General features: G+C 54.1%; 4 protein-coding genes across 4 annotated transcripts; 3 read left to right on the forward strand and 1 right to left on the reverse strand.

Annotated features, from left to right (window-relative positions):
- Positions 1-3,234: 3,234 nt before the first annotated feature.
- Positions 3,235-4,831, reverse strand: HD553DRAFT_342176 (uncharacterized protein; the record flags this gene model as incomplete). The annotated part of the gene is made up of 4 exons (XM_046182722.1): positions 3,235-3,664; positions 3,724-3,908; positions 4,063-4,188; positions 4,241-4,831. 4 exons carry the CDS (start codon positions 4,829-4,831, stop codon positions 3,235-3,237), a joined length of 1,332 nt encoding a protein of 443 aa, XP_046036564.1.
- A 983-nt stretch (positions 4,832-5,814) lies between these two features.
- Positions 5,815-8,047, forward strand: HD553DRAFT_32289 (putative fatty acid elongase). The gene is made up of 12 exons (XM_046181344.1): positions 5,815-6,012; positions 6,094-6,299; positions 6,411-6,509; positions 6,621-6,684; positions 6,757-6,847; positions 6,924-6,997; positions 7,067-7,112; positions 7,175-7,215; positions 7,284-7,353; positions 7,440-7,563; positions 7,644-7,728; positions 7,797-8,047. The coding sequence occupies exons 2-12, from the start codon at positions 6,103-6,105 to the stop codon at positions 7,797-7,799; spliced, it is 894 nt and encodes a 297-aa protein (XP_046036565.1). The 5' UTR covers positions 5,815-6,012; positions 6,094-6,102; the 3' UTR covers positions 7,800-8,047.
- Positions 8,048-8,310: 263 nt separating this feature from the next.
- HD553DRAFT_311440 (uncharacterized protein) lies at positions 8,311-11,929 on the forward strand. The gene is made up of 13 exons (XM_046179969.1): positions 8,311-8,396; positions 8,470-9,162; positions 9,230-9,340; positions 9,395-9,974; positions 10,038-10,137; positions 10,201-10,414; positions 10,473-10,502; positions 10,566-10,721; positions 10,782-10,987; positions 11,049-11,128; positions 11,200-11,347; positions 11,417-11,509; positions 11,572-11,929. The coding sequence occupies exons 1-13, from the start codon at positions 8,355-8,357 to the stop codon at positions 11,828-11,830; spliced, it is 2,712 nt and encodes a 903-aa protein (XP_046036566.1). The 5' UTR covers positions 8,311-8,354; the 3' UTR covers positions 11,831-11,929.
- Positions 11,930-11,949: 20 nt separating this feature from the next.
- On the forward strand, positions 11,950-14,215 carry HD553DRAFT_32284 (uncharacterized protein). The gene is made up of 3 exons (XM_046181341.1): positions 11,950-13,094; positions 13,159-13,392; positions 13,458-14,215. The coding sequence occupies exons 1-3, from the start codon at positions 11,994-11,996 to the stop codon at positions 14,064-14,066; spliced, it is 1,944 nt and encodes a 647-aa protein (XP_046036567.1). The 5' UTR covers positions 11,950-11,993; the 3' UTR covers positions 14,067-14,215.
- Positions 14,216-14,241: the final 26 nt, after the last annotated feature.

Consider the following 14,241-nt stretch of genomic DNA (forward strand, 5'->3'; position numbering starts at 1 on the left):
GGACTGCAGTCCTTTTTAGGATTTGCAAACTATTATCGGAGGTTCATCCAGAACTACTCCAAGAAGATTCAGGGAATGACGGCCCTGACGAAGAAAGGGGTGAAGTACTCCTGGACGGCAGCCGCTGACGCTGCGTTCCGGGAATTGAAGGAGTCCTTCACCCAGGCGCCTATATTGGCGCACTACAACGAGGAGCGCCAAGTGGTGCTCGAGACCGACGCTTCCTCTGGAGCGATCGGCGCGGTGATGTCCCAGGTAGGGGACGATGGGAAGCTCCACCCGGTAGCGTTCATGTCAAAGAGTCTGACGCCCGCCGAGAGGAACTACGATGTGCACGACAGGGAGCTGCTGGCCATCGTTTATTGCAGTCGGATATGGCGACATTATCTCGACAACAAGTACCCCGTTCGGATCCTCACGGATCACAAGAACTTGGAGTACTTCAAGAGGGACAAGGTATTGTCTCAACGGCAGGCGCGATGGTCGCAGCTGTTGAACCAGATCTCCTACACCCTGGAGTACAAACCGGGGACGGAGAACGGGAAGGCCGACGCGCTGAGTCGGCGGGAAGAGTTGATGGAGGAGACAGAACCGACGCGAGCGGAGACTCTGCTCCGGCCTGTCGAAGGCGCACCCCCTGAAGGGTGTAGTTCGGTTGAACGACCGCCTTTGCGGTTGAATGGCACCATCCCCGCACTGGGCGATTGGATGGTGAAAGCGCTGATACCGGCGGCGCAGGACGACCCGGTGGCGAAAGAGCTCGTAGCGCAGCTCAAGGCGGGGACCTTGGCGAATGAGCGATACAGCTTGAGCCCCACTGGGGTTCTCCTGTACAACGGGTTGGTGTATGTTCCTAACGCGGGGAACATCAAGGTAGAGCTGATGAAGCGCCTACATGACGGGAAGGCCGCCGGCCATTGGGGGCGGGACAAGACCGTGGAGCTAACCAGTAGGGACTTCTACTGGCCTGGGATGGCGAAGTGGATCGGGGAGTACGTCGCTAGCTGCAGCATATGTCAGCGCAACCGGCGACCCCGAATGAAGCCTGTCGGCGAACTAGCGCCGCTGCCGGTACCGGCGGGACCATACGAATCGATCACTTGGGATCACATCACGGACCTTCCCGAGTCTATGGGGTCCAATTCGATCCTGGTGATCGTCGATCGGTTCAGCAAGCGAGCGCACTTCGTCGCTTGTCGAAAGGATAACGACGCCACGTTCTTGGCGCGGTTATTCCTTGACCGATGGGTGTGTTTGCATGGGTTCCCGAAGCAGATCATTTCGGATCGAGGTACGTTGTTCACCTCGCGCTTCTGGAAAGATCTGTGCCGCATGGCGAACGTGGAGAATAGTTACTCCACGGCGTTCCACCCGGAGACGGACGGGCAGACCGAGCGAAGTAACTCCACCTTGGAGCAGTACTTGCGGTCGTACGTCAACTTCCTCCAGGACGATTGGGCGGAGTTACTCTCCATGGCGGAGTTCGCGTACAACAACGCGAAGCACTCTGCCATCGGGATGTCGCCATTCATGGCGTCCGAGGGAAGGGAGCATACCTTCTCCCTGCCAGTGCCCGGCACTAGGGAAGAGGCGGTGGAATCGGCGGGAGAGTACCGAGACCGACTCGACGGGATCTATAAGTCGGTGAAGGAGGCGCTGGAACAGGCGCGGAAAGACATGGCGAAGTACGCAAATCGGAAGCGTACCGCCGTCCCTGACGAGGGTTACAACGTAGGGGACTTGGTAATGTTATCTACCAAGAACTTGACATCGGTGCGCCCCAGCCAGAAGCTCTCGATGAAGACGCTGGGGCCCTTCCGAATCACGGAAGTCATCGGCCAGAGCAAGATGGCGAGGAGGCTGGAACTCCCCGCGCAGTTACGCCGGGTGCACCCCGTGTTCCACGTGTCGTTGCTTATCCCCTATCGGGCCAACGAGCTGGAAGGAAGAGAGGTGGTTGAGCCACCTACCCCCGAAGTCCTCGACAACGGCGACTTGGGGTATGTTGTGTCCGAGATCGTACACTCGAAGGCGTTACGATCCGGAAGGTCCGGGAAGAAGACCCAATACCTGGTACGGTTCGAAGGGTACGGGGACGAGTCAAACGAGTGGGTCAGCCCCGCTGAGTTTGACCACGACGACAAAGTCGTTGCGGCGTTCCACAAGCGCTACCCCCATCTACCCCAGCCCGGTCGACAAGAGTACGCCGACGCTTGATGCGTTTGGAGTCCGCATCTAGGAGGGGGATCCTGTTATAGCGGTCACGTGACGCGTCGGACGCGCCGTACGCGACTCCCGTATGCGACCCCCGCCGGGGGTACTTTTCGGTATTGTTATGTTGATGTAGAACTAGTACCCTTGTAATAGCTCTACATCCGTTATTACATCTAGATGTCTACCCATACCTTGCCTCATTCCTGCGTCCCGTCAGCCTGTCCAGGGGGACCCCCATCGGGGGCCGCTCCCGGGCCTTACAGCAGCGACCACGATAGCAACGTATACAGGGCCGCAGTCGCCGACGGCCTGACGATACCACCCAAACACCACCTTTTAGCTGATGCCGGCTACGGTCTTTCGCTGGAGTTGCTCACCCCGTTCAGAGGAGTACGATACCATCTTAAGGAGTGGGGAACGGCAGGAAACAAGTGCGTCTACCAGCCAAACGCTGCCGGATCGTTCTCATACGTTCTCAGGCTAACGGGTTGAAAATCTCACCACTGCCTTTGACGATCGACTAGACCTAAGAACGAGAAAGAACTATACAACCTACGCCACTCTAGCTGCCGTAACATTATAGAGAGGGCCTTCGGTATTGCTAAGGGTAGATTCAAGGTGAGTAGGCCGGTTAGAACGACGTCAACACGTCACGCCATCGACGTCGGACGGCACCTCGAATCGCTCGCTGAAATCGTTCGAATATTCGCGTATCGACATAGGTTCTCAAATACGGAACGACATACCCCATCAGCACGCAGGTTAAGATCGTCTACGTCTGCTTCGCCCTACACAACTTCATCATGCTTCACGGTGACGACGAGGGCGATTGGGAGGGTGACGAGAACGACGTCGACGGAGAGAGGGTCGAGGAAGGTGATGTCGAGCCGGCTAGACGAGACGTGGTGATAACGAGGTCGATACGGGATCGTTTAGCGAAGGAGAGACGCAATAAGATAGCTAGCCGTATGTGGAGAGAGTATCAGACTCACCTTAGATCGTAGTAAGAACGTCCGACGTCTATTCATCATATTCGTCTCGATCGTCCCGAACACGTCGTCTTTTCGCCATCTCTGCCTCTTCCCGTTCTTCCCTCCGTTCTTCCAGAGTTACTATGCGTCTAAGCGTACGGCCGAGGAACTCTGGCGGGACAGCGAGGAAAGCAATCGCCGTCGACGGCCGTTCCGTAAAGTGCTGAACGACGCGATATTCATCATCTTTACTGAGTTCGTACTCGTCGACGACGCCGGCCAGCTTCTCGAACGCCTGTTTCAGCTGCGAGCCTGGGTCTCGCTTAGCTATGTCCTTCATGCATTCAGCGATACGCTCATCGAGCGATTCGAGCCGTTCGGCGACCTGTTCTCGAAGTTGTGTGTCTCGAGACCGTTTTGGAGTCGTTTTCGGAGTCGTTTTCGATCGAGTCGGCGTCGAGGTCGGCTCGGAGTCATCGCTGTGTGTAATTGCTAGTCAATTACTAGCAACTACACTTGACGTACGCTTCCCACTGACCTCGACGACGTGTCGTCTCCCTCCCTGCTCCTCTCCGGACTTCTTGAGCCGAGAGAACGAGGTCGACGAAAGGGGTTCATTGCGTAACGACCGTCGGCGGTAGCGGGGGAAAACAACAGGTCAAGGCGAGGGTAGAGGGAGCACTTCTTGTTCCTCCAAGCTAGCAGTTTCAGGTTGCCCTCGGACTATGTAATGTCGACTTGAAGTTTAGACGATACTCGTTGTCAAAGGAGGTGATTTGTATGTCGATCGTCTAGGTCGACGCGTACGCGTTTGACGTTCGAATATGCCCTATAGAACGACATCGACGTCGACGATCGACTACAACTATCGACTTACACCCGACTCTCGTAACTCTCGCCACCCCTTCTCCGGTAGCGTAACACAGCCAAGGTCCTCGTCAAAGCCAGCACCAGACAACGTCGTCATCATAGTGTGAATCGGTTCCCACTTCTCCTTACGTAGCTATCGAGAAGGTAAGAATCCGTTCTCGTCGATGTGATTCTCGACTACTTACTAACGAATACCGACCTCTAGCCGATCGTTCGTCCTTCGGACCACCCTGAGTCCTTACCCTGTTCACCTCCGTTACCACCTTACCCCACACACCCTTCTTGAAGCCGTTCTCGGACTTCTGACCTTGTCGGACCGACTCGAGAAGTAGATCGACCATCAATTCGTCGTCAGCGTCGGTCCATGATGCGTTCTCACGCTGACTCGACCTCCCTGTGCTTCCTATAGACGTCACCGTCGACGCTGCCGTACTCTCCCTGTCTAGCCTCATCCCAGCGAAGAACGAAGCACCCCCCGACGACGACTCCCTCCCCCACGACGGCGAACGACTCGCCATCAACGAAGGATCAAGGGGGAACGTAGATCCATCGCGGGAGAACGTAGAACCTTCTCGGGAGATAAACGAAGGTGTTGGGGTACTAGACAGACGGCTAGAGGGTGCTACCGAAGACCGTAAGTCGTTCGTTCGTCCGTTTCGGTGGTTGAAGGCGTCGTTTAGCGTCGGAACGAGGAACGGCGAGTCCGTTCCTCGGCCTGCCGGGTGTTGGAGGGCAGCGTTTGGCTGGGAACTACTAGCAAGACTGCCTGACTCCATCGCACGATGTTATTCACGGTTTTATTAGCTTCGAAATGTGAAAAACGTATCGATTTCAGCCGTTTCGACGTAATGTACAAAAAGTCGTTGGAATCGTTTGGTTTGGGTCTTCCACGAATCGCTAGTACTACACAGCCAAACGGAGGAAGAACGGATCCAGATTCAACCTGTCACCTTCCAATGTTACCGAAAAGGTGCATTTGCGGTCTCGACAGTTTTACGAGAGAATCGCGTATATTTTTTTAGCGGGGGACGCCTAGTAAAAACGTACGCGTACGCCTCGTTACCCGATTCGGTCGAAAACTGCTTGAAAAACTGTCTAGACAGCGGTCGCGAACGCACCCTAAAATGTCTAGCCGGAACCTTGAGATCCCGGCAGCGCTAGGTTCGCCCGGGCCCTGCGCGTGTCAAATTGGGGCTTCGCCTGAACTCGAGCAGGTGAGAGCGCATGCATCACTGGATCTGGATAAAGCGCAATCGAGCATTTTGGTCTCAGTGCACTTTGGGTTCTCGCGCTGTGAATCATCTCATCGTGCGAGATCAGAGCGATTGGTCGATTCGTCGAGGATCGAGTGATATTCGATTTGGCAGTTGGACGAGGGTGATCGTCAAGGGTCGGGGACCGGTTATTAGACGGCGTGGGTCTTCCGTGGGAAACGCAAGGGTGGAGAGGGCGCGCGCGCGTGATGAGATGAAAACAAAACAAGGAGCAAGGAGGAAAAAGTCTGCGCAGGCCTAGAGCAGCGAAGGGAGGGAGAGACCCCCCCCCCCCCATCAGTCCGTGGACTGATTCCGAGGTTAGCCTGGGCCAACTCTCTAGCTCTAGCTAGTTGCTACCACAACATCCACCACCACTACCATCACTCTCTTCGTCCGGTCGACGTCGGTCTTCACAGTCATCTCTCCTCCGTTCTCCTCCTCTTTTCCCGACCACTCTCAGCGAGACCTCTTTGTCATCCATCTCTTTCCGGGCAACAGTCTTGCGATCTAGGCCAGAAACCAATCACCTGACAAACCTTTTTTACCGGACGACCGCTCGACACCCCTTTCAGACGAGCTGCTCGACATCAATTCGAACCATCACCACCACTACACGCTCGTTACCTCTTTCAACTCCCTCTCTCATCATTTCGTACCGCTCAGCTCGGACAACACCCTCAAGCACGCACGATACTACACCAGTCAGCTATCGTATCATAATCCGTACCAAAAAACAAACAGCATCAAACGGTCCGGTTCTACACGTCCCGACCTCTAACTAGTCCATCAAGATGTTCAACCCTTTCACCTTTGACAAGCCTGGTCCCATCTACACCCTCCTCGGTTCGATCACCCCGGAGTCATTGAAGCCTAGCTATGAGCTCACACATTGGGTACCGGGCAAGACCCCGATGAGCACCACGCAAGAGGTCGTCGTAGGCATCATCACGTACTTGGTGGTCATCTTTGGTGGCAGGGAGTTGATGAGGTGAGTCGGGCCGAACCGAGCGGGATCGAGAGCGATCCAGGCTGCAGGAAGGGTAAAGTCCATGAGCTGACACCGTTGTGCTTGTTCGCTGCCTTTCGCTTCGGTCACCAGGAACCGACCGGCTTTCAAGCTGCAAGCCCTGTTCCAGATCCACAATGTCATCCTCTCAGCGGGAAGTCTCCTGCTATTGGTCCTCATGTTGGAGGAAATGTCAGTCGTATTCTTGTCGCCTATCATCTCTCGATCATTCGAACGATCCAGCCTGACCTGAGGTTTGCGCGTTGCGTTTCCCCATGTGCATCCGGTCTGATCCGATCACAGTATCCCGCTCTACATGCGTCACGGAGCTTTCTGGTCTATCTGTAACACCAAAGCTTTCACTCCCGTAAGCTCGGCTGTTTCAGTGATCGAGACCGAATCGAAACTGGCACTGACGAGGATGAGGACGATCATGCAGAGGCTTGTTTCGTTCTACATTGTCAACTACTACTTCAAGTACCTCGAATTAATCGATACCGTCTTCCTCGTCTTGAAGAAGAAGAAGCTGGGTGAGTGCAAGCCAGTCTTGATGTGCAGGTTGTTCAAAGTCGCTGATCAGAACAACCTTGTTGCCTTGCTGTGTAGCTTTCTTGCACGTCTTCCATCACGCCGCGACTGCTGTCCTCTGCTTCAACCAGTTGGAGGGACAGACCTCGGTCGTGAGTCGACGTTCCTCTCCGTAGAGACAATCGCCGTCTCTGATCACGGTTATGTGACCTCTCCTACAGCAATGGGTCGTCATCACCTTGAACTTGACCGTTCATGTCATCATGTGTAGGTCCCTGCGGATCCATATACCAGTGAATAAGCAATCCTGACTCGCGTCGACTCTGCAGACTATTACTACTACGCGACCGCTGGAGGTGCCAAGATCTGGGTGAGTCGAGGTCAGACAGTGTGTTCTTCGAGAAGAGCCCATTAATTGTTTTTTATCCCAATTTCCAGTGGAAGAAATACCTTACTACTCTTCAGATTACTCAATTTGTCATCGACCTCTTCGTCGTCTACTTTGCCAGTGAGTCCTCGCCGTTCGCCAAGTTCTGTATGAAAGGCGGAAGCGGAAAATCTGATCCTACTCCCTCTCGTGTCACTTGCGATTAGGTTACACCCACTTTGCCATGTCCCGATTCTCCTTCCTGCCCAACATGGGTGACTGTGCTGGATCCGAGTCGGCCGCGCTCTTTGGAGTCGGACTATTGTCCAGTTATTTGTTCTTGTTCATCGCGTGAGTTGGAATATTGGCATTCGCGCGTAAAAAGCTTTTCGTTACTAACGTGCTTGCGACGTGCTTGCCTCGATGACTAGTTTCTACCGAGCTACTTACAAGGCTGGAAATGTCAACAAGACCAAGCGAGCCGTTCAGCAGGCCGCCGCAGACGTCCGAGCCAAGGTGCGTTCTGGTCATATTGATGCCCAGGCCTGTCTCTGATAACGATTTTCGTTCCTATCGACATGCAGTAAGGATGCTCTTGCGAGGGTATTGAGTAGCAGGGGACGGGAAACGAGCCGAGAGGAAGGAGCAGGGGAGAGCAAGGGCAGGGTCGAAACGACGCGGAAGATGGGTGACGTAGGCAGAGCAGGGAGAACGGACCCCTGGGGCATGTCATCACAGTCTTTGTGTCATTTAGCATGACGAGGGGACTCGACCCGAATCAGCATTATCGATAATCAGAACGATCAGGAGATAGGGGCGTTTTTGAGGGGTTCTCAGCGCGACGTGGCTTCTTGCTACTCTAGCAGTCGAGACACTGCTTGCACAGCGAGTCGTTTCTAGCCTCTAGCGAGCTTGAAGGTTCCCTTGTACAGCTAGTAAAGATTGAAAGCCTGTCTTGTCCTTTCGTCCGACAACGTCTTGATCTCGGGGACTACCGGAAGCAGATATGAGTCCGGCAATCGCGATCGTCATCAAGCTAGCTTTGACCTCGTCGTACGTATAGAAGCCATTCACAGCGCATCATGCACCCCGTGGCATATCCGATCGAGGTCTCAAATCTAGAACTTGCGATCTCATACTCCATGAGCTACCATACCTGGGCGAAAGGCTACGTTGAAGCAAACGTCAGTGACTACGGTGCAAATACGTGATTCCGTGCGAACCGGAGTTGACCGTGTCTCCTTGCGAGATGTTTAGGCTGCTACAAACACTGCCGTCAAGCTAGAACACAGCCTCCAACATACCCCAATCAACCTCTCGGAGAGAGTATTCCCCGCATACTTGCATGCAGCTGGACTGTGGTCAAACTTGCTGGCATCGGGACTGGCCGCTCCAACCTCGACCTACACCGAGCCCATCTCTTTCGTGACGACCAGCTCGAGGCAGGATGCTGAAATCGGAGACAAGAACGAGGCCAAGAAGAAGTGGAGGCTGTGTTTGGAGAGAGGGAAGCTCATCAAGACTCGTATCAAGGAGATGGGCGTAGAGGTTGCCAAGAATGGACAGGATATCATCACCCAGTCGGCGGTTGGAGTTCCCGTGCTGAACGTCGAGGCAGCGCAGACGAGTCTGCTTCGGCAGTCCAGCTCAGTTAACGGCGTGTTCGTCCCGTTATGGGATGACACTCAAGCACCGGGATGGTTCAACTCGATCGCCAACGAGGCCGGACCTTCGAAGCGTTATGGAAAGCGTCCCGGCCTCAATCTGGAGCAAACAGCCTATCGACCAGAGTGGCGACCTTTGGGCGGGACTGCACCTAGTTCACCGAACACCCAGAACCAGAAAGAGATGGTTCGACTCATCAAGGTAGAACAAGGAATGGGAGCGAATTGCTCAGTCGTTGTCGGTCTTGAGCTATGCTTAAAGCACAACCTGAAGTGGACCCGACGGGTAAGTTCAGAGACTTTTTAATTCAGATGTGACTCGTCAGAATTCACCAATGCCATCGCTTGTTCAGCTGGTTCAAGAGAGTCTGGAGCCGATACCTCGCGGGTCGCACAAAGTTTCAGCGCCTGCTGATGTGCAGTGGTACAAGACCAAAATGTTCGTCAACGGCAGTTGGAGAGCGGTAAGAAATTCCGAACTGCTGTCGTACTTATCAACGCTGAACGCTGCCATGCAGGTCGTCATAGACGATACTCTACCACAGACCACCAACCCGGACGTGCATCTATGTGCTACTGTCGTCCGGGATGTTCCGTCAACAGGCGACCCTGAGCTAGATGCAGAAGCTGAAGAAAACCCTATCAAGCCGGAACTCCAGCAAGCGATCGATATAGCTAACGCATGGGTGCCTTTGGTCGAGAAGGCATACATGACGCTTCATTCAGGGTATGATTTCCCGGGATCCATCCCTTCGCTCGACCTGTACACCTTGACATCCTGGATACCAGAACGACTGCAGTTCAACTCGCCTGGTTTCAGGAGAGAGCGGACTTGGAAACGGTTGATTGACGGTCAGGAACGGGGGACCTGTCTCATAGCCCTAGGTACGGGAAGAAACGTCAGAGGAACTACTGGGTTGGCTCCCTTGCATGCCTATGGGGTTAGTCAGGTATGGGAGGAAATGGACGGACGACGGAGAGTTCGGGTGGATAACCCTTGGAAGCGTAATCGTCCCGCGGACATCGTGGGTACCACATCACACACGGAATGGACCCGTGATCTTCGCAACACTCTGGTGGAAGAAGAACATACCCCTCGTAAGCCAGTTCCATGTGGAATACAAGGGGTTTTGCAATCGACGCTGAAGAATCGACCAGCAGATACCTTGATCTTCTCGTGGGACGAAATTTGCAACCGTTTCGAAACTTTGGAGCTAAATTGGAATCCGCAACTGTTTGCCAACATGAAAGATCTACATTCGTGAGCTTCGTTTACTGCGTGAGTTTAAGAGGTTGGACCGCTTATGCGCCGCTTTCCAACCAGACGTATCGAGCCAGCTTCCGAACACCGTGTCTTGCCCACTTATCGGCTCGAGGTGGAATCGCAATTGCCTGGTGCCGAGGTGTGGCTGCTCTTGGTGCGCCACTTCTCAGATAACGAGGCAAGTATTAGAGAGAAGCCCCCCATGGCTCTGCATGTGGACGAAGAAGACGATGTATCGGCAGGGGAATTCTGGAAAATGGAAGAAGCAGACCAGGTAAGGGAATCCATCTCGAGGCCTGTCGAAGGGTGCAGCTGATTGACACGACGCGCAGGTCGATTTCCTTGACAGCCCCTTGGTTCTCGTAAGACGAATCAGCGAATTACCCTTGCTTGCTGCGACCTGATGGTATTGCTTGTATCCGCAGGTCAAACATACGTGCTTACGGGAAAGCGCCGTCCTGAAAATCGCCCCCATCATCGAATCGTCAAAAGACCGAGCGATCACCTATAGTATAATCGCATACTCGGATGCCAATCTGATCTTCAAACGATTGCCAAAAAAGCTGCCGTATGAGGTCATGGTCAGTCGAGTCCAGGAATGCGTCGCATCGCGATTGACAGCTAAGATACGTTCGCCATAGGAAAAAGGCAGTTTCTCGGAGCGCTCAGCAGGCGGAAACCCAACTTTGCCCACATTCATGAATAATCCTCAGTACAAGCTCGAGATTCGGCCCTCGATAGACAGAGGGAATAAGCAAGAGGCGATTTTAAGAATCGCGTTGTCGAGCTCGAACCGGAAACTGCCCCTAGACATCAAACTCATGAGGGACGGCAAGAGAAAGACAAAGTGAGCGGCCCCTGACCTGTATTACGATTTGCTCAGGAACTCATATGGCGATTGTCGTCAGTTGCATGACCAGAGACATCGTGATGGGTTCCAGACAATATCGACGGGGCATCACGCAAGCGGAAGGCGACAAGATCTCCCGTGAGTGGGCTTCCAAGGGATCATAGGCTGCTCTGCTGAGAGGACACTTTCATCTTGGACACGATCTTTAGCTGGATCGTATACTATCATCGTCTCCAGTTATGATGCTGGCAAATTAGGCGACTTTGAACTTGTGGTCGAAGCGAATCTGCCAGTATCGATCACAGCCATCCCTCAAGAAGGTGCTGGCATGCATCAACGAGTAATGAAGGGTGCCTGGTGAGACTTGCTATCATCGAGTTCGATTGCTGTGCGGATTGCTTATAAGCTTTCTTCTGACCGATATAGGTCAGAAAAGAATGCGGCTGGAAGGCCCTCAGCTGGCGCATACGAGAGCAATCCCAAATTTGAGCTCTTGGTTACCGCTCCGGTCTCGGCATTGTGAGCAGGAAGCTACATCTTTCTACCTATGCAGTATCCGCTAAACATACTGTCCACTCTAGCGCTCGGTTACAGCTCGCCGAAGCCACGGATACACCAATCAACTTGACCGTGTTCAAGCGCAACCCAGGAGGAGCGCTCGGGGATCAGGTCGTTTCTTCAGGTCCATATTCTAACGCCGCTTCCGGCGTGCTCGTTCCGACTACGCGGTTCGAGCCTGGGATTTACGTGGTCGTAGCGTCGACCTACTCTGCTGGGTTCTGGGGTTCATTCAAGCTCAGCGTGTACGGTAGCGGTGTCATAGACCTCACGGCAGTGTGATCAACAACAAGCTGTAACTCGTCGATGTAACGACAGGTCACGTGAGCGTGAGACATATGCCAACCCGCGACCTTCCTTAACAATAATATCTTCTCGTGGTCGAAGACGCTTCCCTGCCTTCTGAGCTTCTGAGCACTCTTTCGAGACCAACACTCAGGAATCGATGCGGCAAAACAATCTTACGGAAGGGTCGACACACACCCCGGCGGGTGTGTCAGACGGCCAGCTGCATCTCCAATCTACCGGACTGTACATTCCGTCTCCAGCGGACGCTTCAGACATTGCGGGACGATCCCCTGAGAAGACGACAGAGTCGCTTTTGAATGAGACTCGGAATCGGATCGTCGCATCTCCTTCGTTCGAACAGACAGTCACGGATTCACCGTCGGTCGATGTGTTTCTCACGGGCAACGAGACCGGGGAAAATGAGGAGATTATGCGCTCGGTGCGAAGAACCCTTTCTGCCGACCCGGAAGGCATTCACATCATAGACGATACGTGCCCGAGTCGGACAACTCCGGCCAGCCAATTGCAGACTATGGCGGAGCTGCTTCAACGTCACCAAATGGAACAGATGGAGAAGAACAAGCGTATAGAGGAGCTGGGAGACATATCCATGCGGTCATCCTCGCAGGAGTCAGCTCGGGACCGTATTGATACCGCACAGGCTGCAGACCTCGTCTCGGACAGGTCGATCACGCTGCAGGATCAGGAGGAAGCTCAGGCTGGACCTTCTACAGCCGACGAGTTCATGACTGGAGGTCATCCTTTGACTATTGTCGCAGCATCACCGAAATCCGGGGAAGAGGCGAAACATCCGTCTGCTACCGTTCTAGGCAAACGCAAAGAAAGATCTCATAGCAGCAGCATCTCAGGCTCTGCGGAGATACTCCTAGCCGGACATCTGGCTCCTGATGGATCCGTTGATTTGCCTCGCGATGAGGCGGACAATCTCGCTCACGATGAAGCAGGGGAAGGGTCGATCCCGCCCGACAACGACGGAAAAAGGCGCAGGCAAGGTCGCAAACGGAAACCTCCTGCAGAACCGATTGCCAAAGCCAGCAAAGGAAGACGTATCAGTAGGGTTCCCGTTACACTGCCGACGCAGCGATTCAAATGTGAATCTCGAAGGAGGTGGAAGAGTCTCGAGCCATACGTCACGATGATGAAGATGCTTCTGAAGACAACGATGGGTGACGGTTGGCAAATTATGGCCGACGTTCTGGCCAAGGTCAGTCCGGCGGAGGAGCAAAAGGATATCAGGGTACGTGTCGGGCCTTTCGACTTCTCCAGTGGATAAATGAGCGTGACTGACGGATTGCGAGTAGCGCATCAAACAAACCTGGGCAAACGAATACACTCGTCTAAAGACCAAAGCTGCGACGGGTCGTTTGGTAACCCTGCAGCATCTGAACAGCTCTTGGCCATGGAGCCTCGAGGAGAAGAAGCAGTTATGGACAACCGGCATCGACCTCTGCATTGACAAAGCTAATTGGGATCTGGTCACGGCGGAGGTGAACAATAGCGCGAAGGCTAGCGGCGAGCCCGAAGTCACCTCAGAGGTGAGCATTATGCAACGTTCAGTCGCCTTCCGAGATGAGCCCTGATTGATCACGTTTTCATACAGGAATGTCGGGCAGAATGGGATAACGTACTGAGGTATGAATATACGGACGAGGTTCCACACGACCTGGAGCCTGCTTACGGCCCATCACTCGTCGACTCATTGGCCACGGATAAGCAGGCCGGCTCGAGCCGTGTCTCCTCTCATCAGGCATCGCCTGCGGGCCCGGACAACGCAGGTGAACAACCTTCCGCCATATTAAACCTGGCACAAAGTGAGACCGGCCCATCCTCGATACTGGACGACCGATCGACCTATCAGTTTGCGCTCAATGACTATGTCAATGCGGACCTCTCAATCACGAGGCTTGGAGATATCTTCGTCGGGGGCACGACCGATGTCATGCCAGTAAACAGGCCGGTGCAGGTCCAGCCCGCTCGGTCTGGTGATGTCGGCGTCGAAGACGACGCGTCTATAATCCGCGAGGCGGGACCTGCCGCCGCAATGATGGACGATCAAGCGGATAACCAAAGTTTCGCGATGAGGGTTCAAGATGAAAGCCACGGTTCTCGACAGGCGGACCAGCAGGGTGATGCCGAGGCTTCGTTCGTGAAGGGGATCGAGATGGAAGATGTATCTGACGACGTCGCCAAGCTGTTGAATCGGAGCTAGCTCGAGAGGTCAATCCAGGCGAAGCTCCTCCCTTGGTCGTGATCCAACCCGCGTGGTCCGGAGAAGACGGGTCGACGACGCTGGTCAGAGGAAAGAGATGAATTCTGGCCCTTATGAAAATGTACAACTGTGACACCAAGGAAGCGTTTTTTTTTTACTTAGTCTTGGAGGTCCG

This window comes from Filobasidium floriforme (genome assembly GCF_021052385.1).
Source record: "Filobasidium floriforme strain CBS 6241 chromosome Unknown HD553scaffold_11, whole genome shotgun sequence".
Taxonomy (NCBI): domain Eukaryota; kingdom Fungi; phylum Basidiomycota; class Tremellomycetes; order Filobasidiales; family Filobasidiaceae; genus Filobasidium; species Filobasidium floriforme.